Raw genomic sequence first — 24,896 nt, 5'->3', positions numbered from 1 at the left:
CAAAGAAAGTAAGGAACAGGGGCAACAAACCTCCTTCAATGCCAGGATAAGAGAGGGCTCAACACCACCTGCCTGTCTACATGGCAAGAAGAAGCCAAGGTGTGCAGGTAACATCAACATGGCCTTGCCTGGAGCCTGGACTTTGCTGGGAAACCCCTCCATTGAACCAGGCAGTAAATGCTGACTCTTTCAGGGTTTCCACTCTTTCAGGATGGAATAAATTTTGGGAAGTCACTAATCAAGGCTGAGCTCTTGTTGGGCTGTGCTGAGATGACCTGAAGAAAGCAAAAGGGAAGAGCTGCTACATGATTCAAATCCTAGGCCATGTGGTTGGTGAGACTTTTGCCATTAATGTCTGTGGAGGCAGGATTGCGTGTAATGAATTATGAGGACCACTCCCTGCCTTGGGGACCCTCATTGCTGGCCAGGTTGTACACTGGGGCTCACGTTAGATAGCAAATTCCAGTGAGGACATCATCCTGGGGACTTCAGAGGAGCCAAATAAACAGCAAGTCAAGGGGATAAGGAACAGTCTAGAGCTAACATGGAGGATATTATTACTTGATTAAGTTAAGGGAAGGAAGGTTTGGACAGAAAGCCATGAAAGCTTCTTAATAAGATCTAGCAGGTTCTGGAAACACCCTCAAAGGAGATGCTAGAAGCAAAGCATCTGCAAATACAAACAGTAATAAGGCTTCTTGGGTCAGAAGAAGTGCACGGGAGGATGAGAGACTCTGTAGCTTACCTGTTAGCACACGTGCCATGTGAAAGGTGAGGTGAAAGCTCAAGCCTAACAGCAGGTTGTGCATTTTATGGGAAATGGTTCTAGGCAATAGTGACTCCTTAGGATTCACCTGCTCTCCACAATGTTATGTGGTGCCTCGTCTTCAGAGGTATTTTTTTTCCTGAAAAACCTACAAAACTATTTGCAAAGAGGAAAGATTAGAAATGTGTGCCATATTGTGAATCTGGAGGTTATGTTGACCCTGCAGATGTTTTCTGGATGCCAGCAAGTTGCTGATACCGAGCAAAGCACAAAGCAGAACCTTAGAGCAACTCTGGCTGCACAGCCTTGAAACGGGAAAAAAAAGTAACAGAAAGAGCTAACTTTATCTTTGCTGTGATTATGTGGGACAGTCAGGACCAATTTTGAAAACGGCTTGATTTTTTTCCTAAAAATAGCCTTGCGGGTCACTTTTAATCAAGTCCAAATTGCCAAGTCTCTGCCTTAGTAATAAATAAAATTTGATGGGGATACCTTCAAAACCAACAGCCGAGCATTTAAACAAGTTGTCTCAAACTCAGTTCTGACTCCAGCCTTGCAAATCATTGCCAAATATCACACAGCTTCATGGCCTAATCCTCTGAAGAGATATCTAATGCTGTGTAAATCTGTGTCAGGAGGACAACAGCACCTGTGATGTGTTTCAGGGTGACATTTTTGGCGCTCTAAAGAAAACGGTAACCCGCTCAGATCTGAAGTCTGGTCTTGCAGGATTTGAACAGAGTATCTTCTGCCTTGAGAGAAAGGGGAGTTATAGGATATGAGGGAGGAAGCATGCAAATGCACGAACGAAGGCAGTTTGAAGACCTTGAGAAGATCTGACTTTCAGACATTGCGGGTGAAGCTAGCAAAGAAGGTGCTCTGTATTTGATTAATTTTCTTTTAAATCTCCAATTTATTTTACAAATGAATGAGCTTCCCTTGGTACATGAGTGTATGGATCTTGGTTTCTATCACTGAGCATGCTATCACTGAGCTGTTTTTCTTATACCTCCAGCTTTTCTGGATAGGGAGCTCCAAGGCTTTGTGGGGTTAAGGCCGTTTTCTGCACTAAACTTTCCACCAAAGACAGAAATATGTTTCACAGTGTTACTCCTATCATGATATCTCCATAATGCCAATTATATTACAGTTTTAAGATGCCTTAGTTGAATGGCTTTAGTATATAAGTATGCTGTGTGTTTGCTTACTGCTATTAGACAAATCCTTCAGCCCTTTTTCCTTATTTAGGCAACATTAAGTCAATGGGGAGAGTGAATGAAAGGAGAAGGCTTTGGACTGTATGTTAATGCATCTTCAGAGTACAGGATTTAATCAAGGCTGGTAAGAAACAGGGAAGACTGAAAATGGGTGCTGCCCCAGTTGGGAAGCGTGAGTTTAAGATGGTTTTGAAGTGAACCCAAATTTTCATCTGTAACTGTGAGCATTGACTAAGCAGGATTTAGGTGAAAGAAGCATTACTAGTGAATATATGTCAAACCTATAGCATTACTTACTCTAAAAGAACTTCTGAGGCATGCTTATGTCACAGGTTCAGATCTGCTTTCTTACAGATGGAAGCAAAGGCTTCACTGGTGATTTTTACCTCCCCAGTGTCTAAGCGTCCTAAGACATCAGACCTTGAATCCAGTCTGCCTGTCTACTGTGATGTTTTTATAGCACACACACCACTAAAATGCAGAAGTGTTTATTAAGACCTTCCTTCCACATTAGCTCCTGGCTCTGTACGTGAGAGGTGAGTTTGTGTCACACCTTGTTAAAGAGTGACATGTTAAAGCACGACAGTCAGCCTCTGTGCCACTTCGTCGTCTGCAGATCTGGGCCGTCTTATCCCGGCAGATATCCAGCCTGCTGCATCCAGCCCAGGCTTGGTGTCTCCTTCCCTTAGGCTTGCTGCATGCCACAATAAAGCCATCAATTGGTAAATAATTTAACAAGTTGAGCAAGTTTTACAAAGATGCTTAGCTGTGCAGACAGCGCTGGTACATAAATGAATATGTATTCAGGAGGAAGGAAGGTTGCTCTGTAGAGGACACTAGCTCACGACTTAGGGGACCAGGCTTGTCTTATCCCGCTTCATTACAAACCTCATGGGTGATGCTGGGCTGGTCAGCCAGCAGTGGGGTTCAGAGGAAAAATCATCCCATCCTAAAATGAAAAGGAAGGTTTCCCACCAGAGCTGTCTGTGTTCATGGGGGAGCCTAGAGTTTCCTTTTACATTAAGCACCTATTTTTTATGTAGTGTAGAAGAATCCCTGGTTTTAGACTTCGCTTCTATCTTTAAAATGGCAGTAGAGCACACTTCTTAGAGGTAAGCTTTGCACACTCACGTTGGTGAGTGTGAGACAATCCGATACCACGGTAACTGGGGCTGTGAAAACAGCTAAGATGGGAGTAAGGGAACTGTGATAAGCAATATGCATAGGTCTCGCTCTTCTAAGAAGAGAATATTTTATAGTATGTGAGGATTAATTTTGGTTCCTTTTTTAATCCATACAAATTAGCATGATACCTATGGTGTTGGAGAGCTGTTTGTTTCTCACTCCCTAAACTCTCAGGCTGTGAACACTGACTTGAGCATGCAAAACCCAGTTGCTCCGCAGGTTTGTTAATCTGACCCATAATCTCCACTGCCATTCAGTTCATCCAGACTCCAGTCCTGTGCCTGACAGCATCCACATTTCTGACCAGCTGGGTACTACAAAAGCTCTGAGAAATGAAGAGCATTGGAGCCCCTCCATGCTGGCTCCAGGTTTGGAAATATATAGTTTATTTCAAAGAAATGCTCTTTAAGAGGTATGAACCTCAATGTTGAGCGCCTGTCAAGTTTCTTTCTCCCTTAGAGGCTGTGTAGAGACCAGAAAAAGTGAAAAGTGCAGAATCAAAGAGTCACGCACATCATTCTTTTAGAATCTGTGGTATAAAGTCATGTCTATCAGCAATCTAGAAGACTTGTTTCTAATTAGTAAGTTTAAGATTGGTAACTGAATGGTAATGCTAAAATCTTTTATCTCTGCTGGAAATGGTTAGATCTTACAGGTGCTTTCATCCAGAAAGCCCTAAATTGTAACACTTATGTGACTCATCATATTTTCAATAGTGGAAGATACACACACCTTGAGGAGTGTTCAGGAAACCTACAGCACGGGCGTCACAGAGCAGTGGTTTTGTAACGGTGGTCTCTTTTCTCATCAACTTTGTGCAAGCTGACGTTAGGAGGATTTCTGTGTGCTTAGTTAAAAGAAAACTGACATCTTTGAAAGTCTGTTTCTATAAATTTTGCATTAAACTGGAAACAAAGGTTTTGTGAGTTGGTAAGAGTTCTGTCATGTATGGATGTAAAAACCTCCTTTTTTCTGTGTTGGTCTAATTTAATGGCTTCCATTTAAGGTGTGGGGGTGTCCCACAGTTCCAGCTGTTTCTAACTAACCAGCTGTTTCTTTTCAGGACGGAAAGTCAGAAGAGAAGGAAAATAGCAGGAGTGCACTAACAAACTGGATTTTTGCTTTGTGTCTCCATTCAGGTCTCTCTAATAAGCCTCATCGCCAGTACGCTTGGATACTCTGAGATGGGTCCCATTAAATCCCTCAGGACCCTCCGAGCCCTGCGACCATTAAGAGCATTGTCACGATTTGAAGGGATGAGGGTAAGAATATATAAAGCATTGATCAAAGCTCATCTGTGTGACATCCAGCATGTAGCAGGGAACAGTTGCACGTGGTTTTGTCTTCATTTGGTCTGCAGAAGGAAATGAATGATAATGCTGTATCAAAACAACAAAACCAGAAATCCCTCCTTTGTCTTGATTGCAGTTGTATCGCTGCAGCTTTACCCTCTGGTGGATTTAATGATAAACTAATCCTGCTGCCTAACTTGTCATATTGCGCTTTAAAAAACAGCTTTTTGGCTGAGGAAACATCTGCCTAACAATTACCTCTCAATTATAAGGCGTATCAGGGGAATAACCAAGCTACAAGTTTGCTCCCTGCTTTTGACATGTATTAAAATGAGACTGACTGGGAAAGTTCTTAAGGACTTTTTCACTAATAATTAAAGCAAAAATAAGAAATGCTAAAGATAGGGAAAGCAAATGAATGATTATATAAAATCTTTCCTTTGAACAGATTGCAGTTCTAATATGGAATGTCAGGATTAACATTAAAACCATGTAGCTTGTGTTTGTTGCCCCATCTTGTGCATCCATCTCTTTCCGTTCTGCATTCCTTTGCCAGCATGACTATATCCGCGCCGCTTACCTGTTTATTTGTTAAGCCTACCTGCTACACTAATCAATTATTGTCTAGATAAGCGCTTTATTTAGCTCCTTGCACCATGCATGACTTGCAGATGATGACAACTGTGTTCTGTACGAGCTGAGGTTGCTGCTAATCTTGCAGATTGCATAGTAAGATAAAGGAAATCTGTGACAAAATTACACGTAAAACAACTTACATTATCTGATGATCCCAAATCTCTCTACTAGGCCAAAGAAAATGCCATAGCTTTCATACTGAGGTATATTCAGGGTAAAGCTTTCCCATAGACAAAATTTTGGTCTGAATCATCAGTGACTAAAATGTGTAGGTCATGCACTGAGCTCCTAGTAATGAACTGTTCTCATTGCAATACCCTTGCAGTAAGACAGACTGAAGGCTAGAAAGCCTAACGACCGAGATAACCCAGGAAATACGGTGATAGAGCAATTTATGAAAACCCTGTACCCCTACTTTGCCTGTTCTGTGGATGACCAGCATTGGGGATCTATGGTTTTGTCCCACAGACCTTGTGATTATCTAAATCACATTATTTTTGTGGATGAAGATCAGAGAAATCTAGTTACAGACCACTCTCCTCTGTGTTAGTACTAAGACAAAAGATTCAAGAGGCTCTATTCATCTGGGCACCCAAACCTCAATTGCTTTGTTCACCACAATCTTTTCAGCAAACACAGGCAATATTTTAAAGGTTATTCACAAAATAAAACAAAAGCAAACTGCAGATCCTCAGCTGGCACAAAGTGATGTTGCACTACTGACGTTAATTAAAGCTCTCGCTCCTATGTCATCTGATGACCTCACTCCAAGTCTTTATTAAACATACGCAAATTGAGCAAACATTGATATCAGCAAAAGCTGCACTAGTTTAACTACCAGAGTGATTTGTGCACAGTCTCTCTCAAATCAGTTTAAATCTGCCTTATGAAGGCTTAGCTTCTACTGGTGGATTTGCAAGTTCAAGCGAAACCCCTTTAACATATTCTAAACTGACATGAGAATGTTTACTCATGACTTTGCATCAGTTTAACTAAATTGGATTAAAACCTGAAAAGTAGTGGGAAGACTAGCCCAAAGTGTTGGAAAAGTGAGACTGAAATAGGAAAGAAATAATGTGAAAAAGCTCACATCTCTATCGAGAGGCTTTCTGAGAACAGCAAGAGGTTGGCTTGGTGGAGATCCTACATGGTGTAGACACACAGATCAGCCCAGCATTTCTTCCTAACATGCTCATACTTGTAGGCTTCCCTGGTCCCTGACTCAACATCCCTTTTCTTCCCTGTACCATTGCTGCAGCTGAAATATATTCAGTCTTTCTGAGCTATCAGAGGTAGTGAATTAGCTTGTAAACTATGATAAAGTGTAATTGAGAATACGTGCTATTGGAAAATCAAATAATTTTATTTTTAGTTTGTCTAACCACACTTAACGTGACTAGGGACAGTTAGACCTTTCATTATTAGGAGTTCATATGCTCCAGAATGCACAGGAAAATTGCCAGCGCAGTGATGGATTAAATAATGATAATGTTGAGAAGCAAACACTGACAGTAAGAAAATAATAATAGTTTGCTCTATTATAATGTCTTTTTCTTGAATAACTGAAAGATTTCTGCATGGCTAGAACAAGAACAAGAAAGTTCTCATTTATACTGCAGTAAGAGCCTTATTTCAGTGATGCTGTAGCTAAATTTTGGAAACAATTGGTGCTGAGACAAAGACACAGAGTAGAACTTGGATGGCCAAGAGGACCTGTTACCATCAGACTTCAGTCCTTTCCCTGTCTTCAAAGAGGCTGGGACCTGTCCGAGTTTGACACAAGTCTCAGCAGCTCCCATCCCATGAGAGGTCTGCAAAATAAGGCTGAACCGTTGCCATCTTGCCCTTCTGTCCCCAAGAAAGACCCCAGTAAGACCAGTATCCCACCTGACAGTTACTGCAGACCCTGGGGGTACCATGCACGTGCCACCACCCTGCGTCACGCATCGCTTTCCGGGCCATAGTAGAGTAAATTAACTTAGGTCTGCCTGTCCCGAATCACGAAGTCTCCCATGTCTCCTCATTTGTTGTCCATCAGGGAATTATTTCAGAGGTGCCGCTTCCCTGCAATTTTCTTCCCAGCAAGGGAGGTTATTGCAGTATTTTAAAAGGATGAGTGGGATGGTGATAGACCATTTAATGTGAAAATGATACTAGGCAAAGTCATGGTGAGGCTGCTACAAGATACATGCAGGAAAGAAATAGCATAATTAATGCTAGTTAGCATGATTTCATGGGAATAGTTCTTGTAAAACTGATATGGTCCTTTGATTTGATTACAAATTATGCTGATGACGGTAACTGTGCTGATATAATATCCTTAGATTTCAGAGAGGAATCTGATACCACGGGACATTGTGATGAAACCATGAGCTTTGTACCAAGCCAAGTAAACATATTTTAAATTAATTTAAAATGGGTGATGGATCTCGAAAAGTAATTGTAAACAGTGATGACACTGTAAATTCGGTGATGAGTGTCTCAGGGTGAGGGATTCTTCAGAATCTGTCCTTAATCTGGACTTCAACAGCATCTGGAAGAAATTATAATATCTTTGCTGACAACAGACAAAGTGAGCGGAGTAGTAAGTGGTATTACAGATAAGGGAATTATACTGACTGATCTGGATCACAGTGAAAAACAGATCAATTGAACAACATGCATTTTAATAAAACCACATACATTGTACACCTCGGGAGGAGGAAAGTAGGTCACTCCAGGGGACGTTTCTTGGAAAAGAGTGGCTGAGAAGGACTTAGGGATCGGGATGACTGTTCAACAGGACACATTCTTTTGGGCAGGTCCGATAAATGAGGGATTACAGTCCCGCAATACGCAGGGAAATAACCCAGCAGGCAGAGGGAGAGGGCAGTGCTTCAATACTGGAATTCCACCAAAATGCTGTAAATGGGGTGTTAAAAATGAGAAAGTCTCTGCAGCATGATTAGAAATCCGAAGGAACCACAACAGTTAGAAAGAAGCCCTGGTTTTTTTAATTACCAAAAGCAATGTTCAGTGGTGACTCACCTGCAGTGAGGACAGGGATGATAGGAGATGCCTAACAGCAGATGACTAGTGCCTCAAGTTCAGCAAATTCAACCTAAAAATACAGCACCTGTTTCTAACAGTGAGGGCCAAGGACACCAGGAATAGATTATCTAACAATAAATTTTTTCTCCGTTATTTGAGATCATGACACTGTAAATTAGATGTCTTTGCAAAAGCTGTGCCCAGGCTTGGCTAGGAGTTATAGCCTGGGCCTGAAATGACTGCGGCAAGACTGGTGGGCTCTGCTGTAGCAAAGGGAGGATTAACGCATCGTGCAAGTCTATTCTGGATTTAAATTCTGCATCAGCTTCAGCTGAGGAGGTGGCCCATGAGATCAGGAGAGCGGGGGGCCAGGCACAGGCTACAGATTTGCACCACTGTGGATTAGGGCAGAGGGTGGCTCAGTTTCTAGGCTAACCCTAAAGAAGTCACCTGGAAGGTGGTTTCTCCTATAAAGGTATTGATGGAAGTCAAGAGGTATGAAACCTTTTCTTATACATGGCTATATATGTTGCTGTTCCTAGATGCAATAGAAATTCAGCCCTTTCCATGGCAAGGTTTGCAGCTGAACTTTTAACATGAATTTGTGATGATAACTTGCCTTTGTGTATTCAGGTCTTTAAGTCCCCTCGCTTGTCTCAGGAGTGCTTCCAGCAGACCAAATGGCATCACGCTGGTGTAAAAGCAGCAGCAATGAGAGAAGAATGAACCCCCCTGTTAATAATTCATTCAGAGAGGTGTTACAGGATTTGCTCCAGCCTCATGTCGTGTTTTCTTATCTACCAACCATTGGACGTAGTTCAGCAGAAGGAAGAAAGCAGGATGCAGGCATGGCCGTCGCTTGCACTGCTGAAACCTGGATGTCTGTGTCCTCTCACAGGGCTTGTGGGTGGGAGTAGCATATGTAACATAAGTGCAGTGACTTTGTGCTGCATGGATTGCAATTGAGCTGTCCCGTATAGCAGCAAATGAAAGCTACTTTGACAAGGGCCGAGGCTATATCCAAATAAGCCCTTGATTTGGCAATTAATTGGCGTTTTGGTTAACACAGTAAATTTGGTCTTAAAACAATCAAGTTAGAATTTGAATAACATCCAAAACTAAAAGATGAAATTAACACAAAAAAAAAAAAAAAAAAAAGAAAGAAATGGAGAAGTCATCAGGAGTGGGCCTATACAGGGGAAAAAAAATGGTCAAGCAGCTTTTCCGGTGTGAAAATTAGCTTCATTCATAAATGCACAAAATATAAATCTGGATTTTGAAAGATCTACATAATTTTGTATTGTATATTGTAGATGAGGCTGCTGCTATACATGCATGAAAACCGTTTCACTCTTCCGGGTATTCTTCTTCCTCAGCAATGCAAAAATTTTGGGGAAACGAATGTTACAATATTAGCTTGTCAGAAAATTGGACACTAATAAGCAAGAAAACAAGAGCTGACATTTTCCATAATCAGCTTCACAATTGAACAAAATTTAATTTTTATGGATCAATATCACCTTGTCTCAGTTTCAGAAATGTAGATGGAGAAGAGGAAGAGCTTAATGTCTGCCTACCAGATTTTAATCTCCAAAGCATGAGACAGGGATGCAGACAAATTCAGGTAGCGGGGCTGATGTCCGCAGCAACGCTGTCAGGCAGCTTTGCCTAGACCATGCAATGGCAGCATCTCCAAAAGCTGTGAATATGAAGAAACATTGCAGGCATAGGAAAGGGAAAACTACATTTTGTGATAGTGTGCTTCCCTCAGAAAATGTATGGTTTTACACAGGGGTTTACAGCCCTGCCTTGGTGGGTAGGAACTTCACAGCATGTCACAGGAAAAAATAATGCATTTTTTGTTAAATTAGAATGGTTTCACTGTTTTAATCATGCATACTGATCAGACAAGGGAAGTTGGCTTAGTACAGTATGTCTCAATCAGCTATTATTTAAATAACCAAAATTTATCATAGCTGGAGTTCACATCCCAAGGACTATGGAGGCCTGAGTTCAGTAAAAGATTTCAGAAATCTTTTTTGGTCTATTTTGAGACACTGTGATGTATCCCAGCCGTTTCCAATTAATCATATGATTATTAAAGATGGTTTGGCTGAAGTGTGTTATCCAGTAGGATCTGAGAGGTCACGATGACTTTGCAGATTGTTCCTGAATAAAAAGATTCCTCTTGAAAAAGCATCATCCTATGGGTGAGATGCCAACAGATTAGCTCTTCAATTACAAAAGGAAAAAAATAATCATGTGTGAAGCCTTTAATGGTGGTCTGGCTTTTTAGGTAGTGTTAGTAGTTACCCACCTGTCACCATGGGTTCAGCCTAATTAATCAAGGGTGCACAACAGCTTGTTAGCGAAGTGTTTGTATAAGTGCTGACATTAATTCTGTTTCATCTCTCCTGTTTCACCCAAGGTGGTGGTCAATGCCCTCGTGGGAGCCATCCCTTCCATCATGAACGTTCTGCTCGTCTGCCTCATCTTCTGGCTTATCTTCAGCATCATGGGAGTGAACCTGTTTGCTGGGAAATTTGGGAAGTGCATTAATAAGACAGAAGGAGATATGCCTTTAGACTCTAAAATTATTAACAACATGAGTGACTGTATACTCTATAATGTGTCAGGCACGTTTTACTGGACAAAAGTTAAAGTTAACTTCGATAACGTTGGTGCTGGGTACCTGGCTCTGCTACAAGTGGTAAGTGTGACCACCAGAAACTAAACTAATGGGCAAATGTTGCTTGTTCCCATTGAAATCATCAGCTTAAAGGCTCAGGTTAACCTCTATGCTTTTCTGGGTTTTTCAGCCTTACCTATCAGGGGAATGCCTTTCCTCAAGTGTAAATGAGTCACATTTGGTGTATTAATTTGGCCTAGAAATATTTGTGGCAGCTTCTGGTTTTAATTTGAGTTTCTGGTGCATCACTAATGTAGTCCTCTGGTAGGTGATTGGAATATTGAGGTGAATTAAAGACCATTTTGTCAATATTGTAATCCAGAGCAAAGTTCAGTTCCAGAAACAAAAAGTCATGGCCTAGGAAGGACTGTTCGTGCAGACAGAATGCACTGGCCTTCCTGAACTGCCTGGGACTTCACTATACCCTGCTGGGAATAAGTGAAGTTACAGTACCTTCAGTTACTCAGCTGAAGTTATTGCATAAAGCTGGAGTCACAGAGTAATCTTAATTTACAGTCCTCTGCTCACCTTCCATGGCGATGTTCAAGGACAGTGGTGCCTCTCATTCTGGTTCCTCACCTCACTTCCACCTGCTAAACATGATGAGTCAGACTGAACCTAACTATGAAACGTGGTGGCGATCAGATTGCTGTAACTCCATACAGCCTGGTCTCTCCGGAAAGGTGGCGAGAGCGTATCAGAGATGAGACTGTTGAGGTTCAAAGATGACGGCAATATTTGATCTATAATGTAAGCAACTTTTACAACCTTTCTCAGCAGCAAATGTAAAACATGGATAAACAGGTTGTATGCACAGAGATTTACTGTGTTGTGATTCAGCACAACCTAATGGATAGAGCCACAGGAGACTCCATCTTCTTGTCCAGGCTCTGCCGCTGGACAGCTGAGTGATTTTAGACAAATTGCTTTCTGTTTCAATTCCATGGGGCCCTCATGTGAAATAGGGGTAATGATACATATTTCCATTGTTCCCAATTTGCTCTGAAGCCTACTGATGACAAGGGCTGGATACGCACTAGGGGTGTTTGTTGTGTTGCATTTTATGTACGCAGAGTGAAACAAGTCCCTCGCTACATCCTTGGACAGGGAGGTTACTGTCTTGAAGCGCCTGTGATGGCATTCCTTGCTTCTGGGATAAAAACTTGCATGCTGGGAGCTCAATTCAGTTGTCACGTATAGACATCCACCCTTTGCAATGCGGTAGGGTACTGCCCCCGAGCCCCCACCTGCCCTTCCAAGAGGGCATGAGCCTCCCACAGGTCCCCCATCAGATCTGCCAGCCCTTCTCCTTCCTGTGATGCAAATTTGCTTTCTCCCAGATCTTTTTTTCTCTGTCACAGATGCATGAAGTAGCATTCCTTTCTTGTAGAAATGCTTATCCCTATTACTCTGTTCCTGGTACACATACACTTGAGTTTGAGATCTTCTGACCACTGTCCATCGAGTCGTTGCTTTCATACCTTCTGGAAAGCAGAAAGGTTAGAAAGGGCACAACCACTTCTGGTTCTTTCTATGACATAAAGCTGAACTTGCTGAGAGCAAAAGCTTTTATCTTTTGCATGTAATTACGATATTCAGCTCACCCGTGCAGGGTAGATTAATTCACTTTGAATGTCTTTAATTAGATTTTCTATTCTATATAGTGCTTTCTTTGTCTTTTATTTAAACATCCAATCTAGCTGAGCAAACATTTCCAGGTTTAAAATACTATGCCTCACCTGAAGTTTCTTATCTTCTCCATGACTGCATAACAGATGCCTAGTTTGTTTGGTGAAAAAAAACTCCATCGGGGTAGTAGTTATTCCTTCACCATGTCTTCTATAAGGCTCAAACTCCAGCTTTCTGAAAATCTGCAGCTTTTCATAAACTGGCATTGCCTAAGGAGTATCCTGAAGCAGTCTCTTCTGCTGTTCTGCAGTATCAGTTCCTGGGCACTTGACACTGGTAATACTGGCTGCATTCAGAGGTGGGACTGCCTTCTGCTGGGGTCGGTGACGGCAGCAAAAACATAACTGGTAATGAGGTGGATCTCGGAACATTTATGAAGGGACAGTCTAGTACTGCTGTTTTCCAGCTGAAAATGGATTTGATGACCCTGCAGGTTTCTTTCAAAACTGTGATCCTGTACCGAGTAGCAGAGAAGTAGGTTTTCCAGTTGCAGAAGTACAAAAGAAGTGCCATAAATGTACAGCCTGTGCAGGCTGGACAAACTGATTATGGCAGGAAATGAGGGAGCCCTAAAACGTTGCTCAGCTTCTATGGCAGGTGCTGGCTCCTTCTTCCAGGAGGAAGGGCAGGAGCCAGATGCCATTAGGGGATTGATTTTAACTTTCATCCTGCACCTGGAGCTCTTATGTCTGCTGCTAATGACAGTCTTAGGCAATAAAGTGTAAAGATGACACCCACAGAGAAAGGGACCAAACATCTGGATATCTTTTGCCAGACTCCAGCCGAGGAGTGTCGATTACAGGTGCTCCTTGCCAAATATCCTCCATGTGGAGTCGCATTTCATGAGCAAACTACCGTAGGAACCGCAGGGGATCAGCTAACAGCTCAGCTCTCCTAAAGAGACAGACACATCGATGCATCTTTGTGCCTGCTGAGACAGTGCGTAGCAATGATGAGATAAGCATTTTGGTTACAACCCTCCGGGATCCAAAATATGAGCTTTTAAGTGGGACTTGTCTTTTGACTGTTGACATTTTCAGCTGCTGCAACACACCTTTTAAATGACTCCGAAGTTACCTTTGGATGGCTGAATGTGTCTGAAAATCCAAATGGAAATACGTAAAACAAATCTATCTGCTTAATGTTCTGTCTTCATTTCTACAGCATCCTTGAAAGAAATGAGAAGTTCCTACTATGGAAACTCCAAGGCTTACTACTATCCAGAGGCAAACTTTCTGACAATGTAGTTGATAACTGCATGAAACTTTCCCCAAATATCCTTCGCTCTTTTCCTACCTTGTTTCTGATCCATCATGTTGTTCTGAAGATGCCACTTTGAATTAATGAGTCTGCGAAAACATTCGTGTGGAGTGGTCAGTCAAGTTTCAAGCTTCTCCAACTAACAAACGTGCTGTCTCACAACAGATTAATAAAATAGGAGGCAGTCTCTGCTCACTCTACAAGCAAGAGAAATGCCTCATTCACGGGGAGGAAAAGATCTTTATTATCAAGACTTTTTAATTTGCAAGAAGGATGATTCACTCTTCTGGGGATTTCACACCCTTAACACCCTAATCTATTAGGAAATAGTTATTGCTACAATGCAGTGCTTCAGTAATGCTTTTTCTGTATTCCCAAAATTGCTTTGCAGATCACAGCGCCTATGTTCTATAAATCCGTATTTGAGCTGAACAAAGAAATATCTTAAATTTCCAGTAGGAGTTTTGCATTTCCCTTGTGGAATCCTTCCCTTCATGTTATGATCACCTCCGCATTTTTTTTTGCAACATATCTTGAAATTTCAGCAATCTGTTGAAGAACACCAAGAAAATAAGTGGTCTCTCACGCAGCATCTGGCTTGCTTGGAAAAGTTCTCCTTAGACAGGAACAGACTTACATCTAATATGTCCTACAACTCTTTGTCACTCTGGGACTCCAGATAAGGAATGGGAAAAGAACAGAAGCACTCCTAGACCAGTGCAGCAATCAGGAGCTGTAGAGTTAAATCAACCCCTCATGCCAGGTTCGAAGTCATGACTGAGCTCATAAATCAGCTACAAAATGGTCATGAGACAGCGGCGTGTGTCTAAAGTTACTGAGTTACGTGATCTATTGCACTTTTGTAAACTGAAATGCTAGATTTTGCTTTCACTGTGCAAAAAATCTGTGCTTCTGAACAAATCATAAATTGGTGCGCCAGGCTAGATTTCTCCGTGTGTCCAAAGTTCAGCAGTATTTCCACAAGGAATTGCTGGTGGAAATTCAAGGGGAGCGGAGGCAGCACCCTTGGAGCCCACGTAGCCCAGCACAGTGCAGACTTCTGGGGTGCTCTGGTGGGTCCAATGCTCGGTGGTGCCCTCCCCAGCAAATGGTCTTAACGCAAAATAAATGTAAAAAGAATGTTCGGTATAAAATTGCTGCTACCATGAAATCAAACAAACTGACAAATTCAACAGAAAAGCCAGCAGACAGTGAAGTTAGCACAGCCAACTTAAATATGTGTAGTTTGGTTGTACTGTTGGTGGCTCTGTTTAGCTTTCAGAAGTTTCTCTCACCAACAGTAGTGCTTAAAGAAGCATTTCAGAAATACAAAGATCAGTATTTCTGCCATCATAAGCAGCCATTTTTACTGCACTATCGCAGTCCTTTTCTAGAAAAAAAAATCCCCCTCACAGATTTAAAGGCTTCTTTTATTTTAAGGCACCATTTGGTTATACAATAAATGGTTTGAGGGCAGCTAGTACCATCCCACCTATCCTTCTCCTCACTAATTTACTGCATAGCAGCTCTAACCACCAGTCAAATAACAAAATGTAATCCCATCCCAAGATGAGTTTATCGGTAGATAATCTCATCACATGACAGTTTCAGTAGAAAACGGTGTTTCTCTGGATAGCTTCCAGGCAGGATAATATCACAAACACTCCCATGAAGATTTTGTCACTTCCTTATCCAGCGTGTAAGTGGTTACTAATTCCAGATAAATAATTTCTTTTCCCAGTGTTATATTTCTTTCATTCTCAGTATCTTTTACCCTCTGCAGATGAAGTGTCTAGGGAAGCTTTCCAGAAGCCCTGTGGATTTTTAATTCTCTCACTTCTGGACAAGTGGGAAAACAGAAAATCACAGTCCTTCATTCTCTTAATATTTATTTTTGTCAGATCACTTCATCATCTGTTATCACTATAAACCACTGTGCCTTGCAGTAGAGTCTCTCGTGTCTGTGGTACACATCAAGGGGTAAAATAGCTACTCAAGAGAAAAGATTTCCTCCCAAGTGGGAGAAAAGTACAGTGGGAGAACAGGATTTCTTGCCATCCACCCTTCCTGAACGGCACTTTGAGCTAGAAGCTGCAAGCGACTATAATGACACCAGAAAATCTTTCATGAGATTAGAAAGAGATCCGCAAAAAAGGAAAATATTATAACAGTTAAGAGGGATCAGCATGACAGGTTCAAATAATTATTTGTTTCAATAAAACTGCTGATCATTCCTATAAACACTTTACATCTAAAGTGTTTTTTAAGACACAGTACCATGGAATAGATTTTCCAAAGGGTTCTGATTTTGGGGATTTAATCTTTTCCAACCAGTAGATAAAAATGAATGCAACTTTTCAAACATTATTTTATATATACTTTCATGAGAAATATGGTTGGCCTCTTGTATGACATTTTCCTTTGGCTCAGTAGCCTTCAGAGGGCAATGGGAAGGCAGTGTTACCTCCAGGATTTAATTTAATAATGGAGAAGGTATAATGGAGCATTTCTAAAACCGCTGGATGTACCTAGCTCAACACAAATGCCTGGGTTCTCTTGGGAACCACTGGCAAAATTCCTACTAGCATTATCTGGAATTGCATGCCTGCACACTATGGGGAAAATTCAACCTAGGTGTCAGTAGGATTCAAAAAAATATTGGGCTTGGGTCTTCCATGCATGCTAGCGTAAATCTGATTAAATCACTAAATTTAAAAACACCTCATTATCTGCTTACACTGATTTTAAATCCAGGGTAAGTCTAAATGGCTCAGAAATCAAATGAGAAAGAACCCCAGAGAACTAATATAAAGGCAATGTGGCTTAGACCAGAGTCAGACCTAAAGCCGGGTATGTTTGGCATCAGGCTGTGTCTAATGAGAGGCATATATTGGGGGCAGAGTGTCATGGTTTTGCTACAGAATAGTAAAAATCACTTCTATGTGTTTCTCCTAGGAGTGTTGGCACTGCCCTTTCTCCACTGCAGGTTCCAGTATGAGACACTGATTTCTGTGGAATCCCTCTTTGTTTAAACAATTTAAAAAAAAAAAATTAAAACCCTGATTTAAAAAAAAAATAAAATCGGAACAGCAAAGCAGATTGAGTTTCCAGGGCCAGGCTCGCAGCAGATGTTGATTGCCTTTGCTCCTTTCAAGTCAGCTGCGATTTATGTGACTCCCTAGGCTGAGTCCCTTTGACGTTGCCTTAATTTACCCTGTTTTAAAAGAGGGCAGAATCCAAGCTTCAGTGGGATCCTACAACGTAGTCACTGCCCATCAGTCTGAACAAGCAATACGGAAGGGGTCCATCTCACCTGGTCCGAGACTTGTGCAGGGCAGCACTCTGAGTTGTCCTGTGTAGCTGTATCTCTTCATTACTCGAATTTCTTAAGGTCAAAACTTCCAAAGATTTAATTGCCATGTTTTCTCTCCTTTTTAAAATCTCTTTTAAAAACCTGTGTTTTATCCTTACAACTGCAGAAAATCAGAAAACATGAAACTAGGATAAAACCATTCTGGAATAATTTTAAACCTCTAAATGAACATAAACTCATGGATACATATTGCTTTAAGGGAGAAGCAATTCATTAACTTTGAAGAACATGTTCAACATTGCATTTTGAATACTCATCACAGAGATGGTATCGTTTCAAGATATGCTTATTTAATATGCTTAATTATGTATTTTGTGGGGTTTTTTTCAGGCCACATTTAAAGGTTGGATGGATATTATGTATGCAGCAGTGGATTCACGAGAGGTAGGTCACTACAAGAAAAGGAATCATTTCCTTTTCCGTTGACTTTTGCAGCATTCGTGGTATTTAATAACAACAACAAAAAATACATGCAGGTTGCCATTGTCTTACTCTGGTTGAGACAGTGGCAGCTGGTAGTGAAGCATCATAACCCTGAGATTAAAACAAATGCAGCCTTCAGTTCTACACAACTGATTTATCTATTCGTACTGCAAAACTCCCAGCACAGAGAGGCACCTCCAGGGTGAGATCGAGTCTACCAAAAACCTAAATTGTCCTCTCTGTTTCTTCCATTCTCCCCGTTGACTGCCATATTTTCCACAGATCTAACTTCTGATAATAGAACCTCTTTAAAAGCGTTGGGTTTAAATTACATTCCCCTGTAACCCACATACTCAAATATCTTCACCTTGAGCAAGATTCTTCACTTCAACCAGCAGCTCTACTCCAGCGAGTCTACCAAAAACCTAAATTGTCCTCTCTGTTTCTTCCATTCTCCCCGTTGACTGCCATATTTTCCACAGATCTAACTTCTGATAATAGAACCTCTTTAAAAGCGTTGGGTTTAAATTACATTCCCCTGTAACCCACATACTCAAATATCTTCACCTTGAGCAAGATTCTTCACTTCAACCAGCAGCTCTACTCCAGGAGGGTGGAGAGAGCACAGAGAGGCACCTCCAGGGTGAGATCGAGTCTACCAAAAACCTAAATTGTCCTCTCTGTTTCTTCCATTCTCCCCGTTGACTGCCATATTTTCCACAGATCTAACTTCTGATAATAGAACCTCTTTAAAAGCGTTGGGTTTAAATTACATTCCCCTGTAACCCACATACTCAAATATCTTCACCTTGAGCAAGATTCTTCACTTCAACCAGCAGCTCTGCTCCAGGAGGGTGGAGAGCTCCGGGCAGGGAAAGAGGCTGGTGTGAGCTTCCAGCTCTGGCTTCAGGCATGCTGGAGCTCTGGGTGCTGGTAGCTACCCTGGGCTGGCAAACAATTCCTACCTACATCCCATTCAGCTTTCAGGTTTCCTTAAAAAAAAAAAAAAAAAGCATTTCCCTTGCTACATCACGTGTGGTTTGTTTATTTTTTATTGAAGGAGATGTTGTCTCCTTTTCCTTTTTTAATAATATTAAAGGAACAAGATTACATTTACTGTTAATTTTTGAGGCAGCTGCCTGGTATTCGGAATTTGACAGGCTGAATTGAGTAACAGGGAGTCGAGCCCTAAATGGAGGAATAAGGGGTGGAAAAAAACCTCATGGCTTCATAGGGGCAGAGAAGTACCTTTGCATAACATAGCTAATGATGTTGATTTATTCTTGTACTACATGTACGCATGTGTGTGTCCTCCCTGCTGCTGAATGAAACGCATGGGTTACACAAGAGAAAATGCAGCATTTAGGGAAATGCGAACTTCTGGCATCTTGGTTAGATACCTGGAGCTGGTGGGGCAAATCTAAGCATTTTTGCCAAATGTGGTACATGTGATTTGAGGCTATCAGACTGCGTTGTGCAGTTCTTCAGCAAGGGATGTTATTCATTTCCACCCTTCATAGAGAAAAATTGTACTTCTAAATACAGTGTTTTTCAGTAGCATTTAATTATACTGCGATCATACTTTTGCTTTTTTTAAGTACCGTTAGTTCATATAAGATTAGGGATAATCAAAAAATTGATTCTTTTCCCCTTCTGCGTTCAGACTAAGAACATTTTATAGGGTTTATTCTGAAGTTGCTCTTTTTGAAGCAGTGTGATTGCTGTGACAGTGTTGTGAAATGTAGCTGAAATCACCATGGCATGCTCGTAGTAAACTTCAAATAGACACCATGGAGCACTGACTCTGCTAGTGGGAGTTACACTATTTTTCCTGTTTCATAATCTTTATTGCCAATGGACAGTTTTCTTTCAGCTGCATTAATATTTTGATATGTGCAGAGATGGTGTCATTTTCACATTTTCCCTTTTCCCTTTGCAGTGTGAGGAGCAGCCTGAATGGGAATGTAATTTATACATGTACCTGTACTTTGTGATTTTCATCATCTTCGGGTCTTTCTTCACATTGAACCTCTTCATTGGTGTCATCATTGACAATTTTAACCAACAAAAGAAAAAGATAAGTAGTGCATATGCTACACATCACCTTGTGATTGCTGCAGAGACCAGGGCAAGGGACAGATTTATCAGCAGTGGCTTTGCCACATTAGCCTTGAGATTAGCATTGACAGAAGAGCTGGAGAAACCACCTTGCAGGACTTTTACAAAAATCACAGTTGTAGCAGCCCCTAATGTCCCCACAGGATGAGCATCCTGCAAATACAGGCTGGGGGATTATATTCCCCACAGAAAGTGGTGAAGCAGCTCCATGCAAACGGGATCTCTGGCACAAACTCTGCCGCAGGGGCACTGGTGTCCCCCATGCACAAACACCACCGTCCCTCAGAGCAGTGCAACCTGTTCTCCTCAACCCATCGCCTCCCAGCCCCAAGGTGCAGCCAGGGTCAGGGAGGAGCAGCCTGGCCTGAGAACTGTGTTTCTCGCTGCTCTGTAGGCTCTAAACAAAGGGCTGAGGTTCTTCTGTTTTCCCCTCTTGCCCTGGACCTACCTGGAGCGCAGACAGAATCTGACTCTTGCTCCTCCTTGGTTACCTGCACTGCTCCGAGTCTCCTGCCCTTCGCCTCCATGCAATAAGCAGCTCCCAGCACTTCATCTCATCAAGCCCTTCTTAGATATTTTGATGAAAGCTACATGAAAAGGGAAATAAGAAAACAGAAGATGCAGCCTGAACTTTGGATGGAGGCAGTGGACTTCTTTTCATCAAAAGTAATAGCTTTGTTCTCACCCTATACTTAGGTGGCCAGGATATCTTTATGACAGAAGAACAGAAAAAGTATTATAATGCAATGAAAAAGTTGGGATCTAAGAAACCTCAAAAGCCAATCCCAAGGCCACTGGTAAGAATGGCATAATTCAGTTGAACTATGTGTAATAGCTCAATATTTATTGAATAGAATGAATGCAAGTCAACTTCCCAGTGTAGGAAGAGTGATTGCTTCCAGATGAAAGCCACTTAGTATTTATATGTTTTGATTTTGGACAGTATTTGCAAGTCCAGTGACCTGTGTGGTACAAAAATTCCCATTGTTCCGCAATATTGACTAAAAGTCCAATTTACATGTGCAGTCATGGCAGTGGCCACATGCCTGCATTGAATGAATTCATGGCCCCAGTCCAAGGTCCTTTTTCAGTAGTTTCAAGAAGCATTAGGAGTCACTGAGTTTGAAAAATCTATCATCCAACCATTTGTCATCATCTTTATGTTTATGAAGTTCTAATCAGAAGCAGTACATTCTTTATTTTCCTCTACTTTCTGATTGATCAGGAGACAATGATGTCATCATTTTGACACAGTTCAAATTTCCCAAATCTTAACTAAATCTTCTCCTTTCCTCCAGAACAAATACCAAGGTTTTATTTTTGATGTTGTCTCAAAACAAGCCTTTGATGTCTCCATCATGATTCTCATCTGCCTTAACATGGTTACCATGATGGTGGAAACGGATGACCAAAGTCAAGAAAAAGTGAACATCCTCCATAAAATCAACATGCTTTTTGTTGCCATCTTCACTGGGGAGTGCATCATCAAAATGCTGGCTCTGCGACACTACTACTTCACCAACGGCTGGAACATATTTGACTTTGTCGTCGTGATTCTGTCTATCGTAGGTAGGTGAATTTGGATTTTCACCCAAACTCCAAACTTAAAAAGGCAGACATAAATTTAATTAGACAAAGTTGAAGGCTTCATGCAATAAAATACACTTTCAACTCAGAGAATTAGATCCTAAGCATATTTCTTTTAATATTTAAATAATACAACATAATACTGCCTAACAATAACTTGTGTGATCAGCGAAATTATGAGGTTTATCACATCACAGCATTGATTTCAATGTACACTTAATGGTTCCTTGTGATAACACATGGTCCAGAACTGGCACCATACACTTAACCCCAGTTCTGCATAACAGCCAAAGACAGAGAAGTAAAAAAGCCACGTGAAAAGGGCACATGAGACTACTATTGTTTTGCTATTTACTTTTATTACATCAGTGTGAAATAGCCCTTCAGGGCAGGTTTGGGCAGGTGCAGTGAGTCTGGCTGTTCTCAGCCCTGTTGTCTCTGGAGCTCCGAATCCTCATCTACCCATGGGACAAATTGTTAATTTATGCCTTTTGCTGTCCTGTAGCCCCAACCATAGGTCGTATGTTAGGTGCTTACAGAAGTGCAGGTCAAATGTGAATCTGAAATCCTGCCAGAAGAGTTTTCATTGAAGATGGAAGTAAAGTAGTAACTGGAAGATGATCAACTGATCCAGTGAGCAGAAGGAACTCAGAAGTTTGGCTCTTCCAATATTGTTTTCATTTTGAAGGAGGGAATAGGTGAATGAAAAACTACCATGTTAGGAAAACAGAGCCATCTTCTCATTGACTGATACTTCTGTTGCTCTAAACTCCCTCTGGTGGACCAAGGAGCCTGCAAGGTCCCAATGCAGGAGATCCCTAGCGTCCAGAGAGCAGCCTGTGCTTTGGGGGCCTTGGATCAGCCAAGAGTACCTGGATTTCAGAGATTTGGGTCACCCAGTGAACATCATTACCATACAACTGTCATCAGAGCCTTGATGCTGGATGCTCAGGATATGCCCATAGCAGCTGGTTAACCAGAGCTGTCACATTGGTCATAGTGCTGCCCCGTGATCAACCAGGTCATTTCAGTGCCAGGGGACTTGGGCCATGCCAGTGAGCCCTCTCCCAGGCTGGGCTCAGCACGGCTCAGTGCAACCGGGGTCTGTTGGCATTAGACAATCTAGACCAAGCTGCTCTTTTCTGCAGGAAGAGTTTAGCTACAGGGATGCAAGCTCATTTCCTTGCTAGTACAGTCTTAGCCCTTAGTTCCCTCCCAGCCTGTCAGGGAAACTGGAAAAATTAATAAGCAATCAAACAACCAAGCAGATTTCCAGTAGAAACCTGCACTGTTCTGGTGGTGGCTCAGAAAACAGGTCCAGCTCACCAGCTTTTCAGTGCTGACTCACAAACACTGTATAGACAAAATATTGTCAAGTCAGAGAAATTCTGACCAGCTACACTCAGGATAAATGGCTCAGGTGACCAAAAGTCATGACCAAAAGCTGCAGATAGGTGTGTCCCATCCGAGTTGATCCTGGTTTCTCATTCCCAATAGACCGGCTTTCCCTTAATAAAGCTACGGCTACTGTTGACACCTTTGCTCATAGTCTCAAAAGTTTGCATGGATTAAATGGGCATGAAAATGCTAACGACAATGCCATTCCCTTTATCATAGGTCTTTCAGTTTGGGGAACTTTTCCTTGATTTTTTCCGTAATCCTGACTGATTGCTTTAAAGGGAAGCCTGGGATTATTTCCCACGTACTAACTCACCATCTCTTTTCTTTTCAAGGCACCGTACTTTCTGACATCATCCAGAAATATTTCTTCTCTCCCACACTCTTCAGAGTCATTCGCTTGGCTCGGATTGGCCGGATCCTAAGACTCATCCGGGGAGCCAAAGGAATTCGAACTCTCCTGTTTGCCTTAATGATGTCCCTACCTGCTCTGTTCAACATTGGCCTCTTGCTTTTTCTGGTCATGTTCATTTACGCCATTTTTGGCATGGCTAACTTTGCCTATGTTAAGAAGGAGTATGGGATTGATGACATGTTCAACTTCCAAACTTTTGCTAACAGCATGCTCTGTCTCTTCCAAATCACAACGTCAGCTGGCTGGGATGGTCTTCTCAACCCTATTTTAAATACTGGGCCGCCGTATTGCGACCCAAACCTTCTGAATGCAAATGGTTCAAAGGGAGACTGTGGAAGCCCTGCCGTAGGGATTTTATTCTTTGTTACTTATATCATTATATCATTTCTCATTGTTGTAAACATGTATATAGCTATTATTTTAGAGAACTTCAGTGTAGCCACTGAGGAAAGTACAGAGCCTCTAAGCGAGGATGATTTTGATATGTTCTATGAAATCTGGGAGAAGTTTGACCCTGAAGCCACTCAGTTTATTGAGTATTCTGCACTTTCAGACTTTGCAGACGCGCTGTCAGAACCTTTGCGCATAGCGAAACCAAACAAAATCAAACTCATAGCAATGGACCTGCCCATGGTCAGTGGAGATAGGATCCATTGCTTGGATATTTTGTTTGCTTTTACAAAAAGGGTGCTAGGAGAATCTGGAGAGATGGATGCCCTTAAAATACAGATGGAAGAAAAGTTCATGGCGGCGAATCCGTCTAAGATCTCTTATGAACCGATTACAACAACTCTCAGACGGAAACAAGAAGAGGTCTCCGCCATCATCATCCAGCGGGCCTACAGGAGACATTTGTTTCGGCGCTCCATGAAGCAGGCATCTTACTTGTACCGGCACAGAACTTTTGATGGTAGCATCCTCGAGGACGATGCACCCGAGAAGGAGGGTCTTATTGCGTTCATGATGAACGAAAACTACGGCAGGCCAATAGACAAATCAGAAACTCTGTCCTCCACATCTTTCCCTCCATCCTACGACAGCGTCACCAGAGGTACGAGTGATAATCTCCAGCTGAAGATAACGGACTCGAGCAAAAGTGATGAGGCTATAGATTGTCTTCTCTCACCAGACAAGGATAAAGAATCAATTGTTTAAATGTTTGTTTAGAATGCTTTAAAATATTGTTTACAGAATGTAACGCTGTAACTACACAATGATTGAAGCAGCCTTCTTATTAAAAATTAGTTGCAAAAGAAACAATGGAGTTTTTACCCTTAACTACAGGAGTCTAATAAGTCATATAACCTTTGACCCTGCTCTTTTTGACTTGGCTCAATATTTATATTTATATATGCACAGGAAGAATCTTTGCAGGGTCATAGCTGTTATATCAATGGTGTGAATAAGAATATGCTAGACTGTAAAACAGTAAACACAGTGTATATCTATCCACAGATAAAGCCTGGCTGTATACATTCATTTAAGGTCTTACTCATATTAGTGTGTTTACTTATGGCGATGTATGACCTTGCATTCTAAAAAGAAAAAAAAAATATCACAGCTGCTGTAGCAAAATGTAACACTTACTGTATATGTTGTGAATGGTCTTTCATAAATTTATTATATTTGATATTTTTTTACATAAAAAAAATTTCTCTTTTTCCATGGAGATTAATGATCCTTACGCTCTTCATGATGAACTCTGAGTCAAGATAATAGGAATTTGCAGGATACCCATCGTTTCTAGAGGAAAGTTGTTGCAAAGTAAACTATCAAATCAGCAACATTTTAACTGTTTATTACACTAAGCCGTCCCTC

The 24,896-nt window shown here is 41.5% G+C and overlaps 1 protein-coding gene across 1 annotated transcript in view; it reads left to right on the top strand.

Moving 5' to 3' along the window:
- LOC104072253 (sodium channel protein type 5 subunit alpha-like) overlaps positions 1 to 24,605 on the top strand; it is a 56,402-nt gene extending 31,797 nt beyond the window's left edge. The window contains exons 6-12 of the mRNA XM_009582727.1: positions 4,308 to 4,430; positions 10,555 to 10,836; positions 17,468 to 17,521; positions 19,500 to 19,641; positions 20,375 to 20,475; positions 20,977 to 21,247; positions 22,999 to 24,605. Coding sequence (XP_009581022.1) covers positions 4,308 to 4,430; positions 10,555 to 10,836; positions 17,468 to 17,521; positions 19,500 to 19,641; positions 20,375 to 20,475; positions 20,977 to 21,247; positions 22,999 to 24,233 — 2,208 coding nt within the window. The 3' untranslated portion in view covers positions 24,234 to 24,605. The remainder of the gene's footprint in view (positions 1 to 4,307; positions 4,431 to 10,554; positions 10,837 to 17,467; positions 17,522 to 19,499; positions 19,642 to 20,374; positions 20,476 to 20,976; positions 21,248 to 22,998) is intronic.
- The last annotated feature ends 291 nt before the right edge of the window (positions 24,606 to 24,896 follow it).

Source organism: Fulmarus glacialis, unplaced genomic scaffold (assembly GCF_000690835.1).
Source record: "Fulmarus glacialis isolate BGI_N327 unplaced genomic scaffold, ASM69083v1 scaffold5888, whole genome shotgun sequence".
NCBI lineage: Eukaryota > Metazoa > Chordata > Aves > Procellariiformes > Procellariidae > Fulmarus > Fulmarus glacialis.
This window is presented reverse-complemented; position numbering and strand designations above follow the sequence as displayed.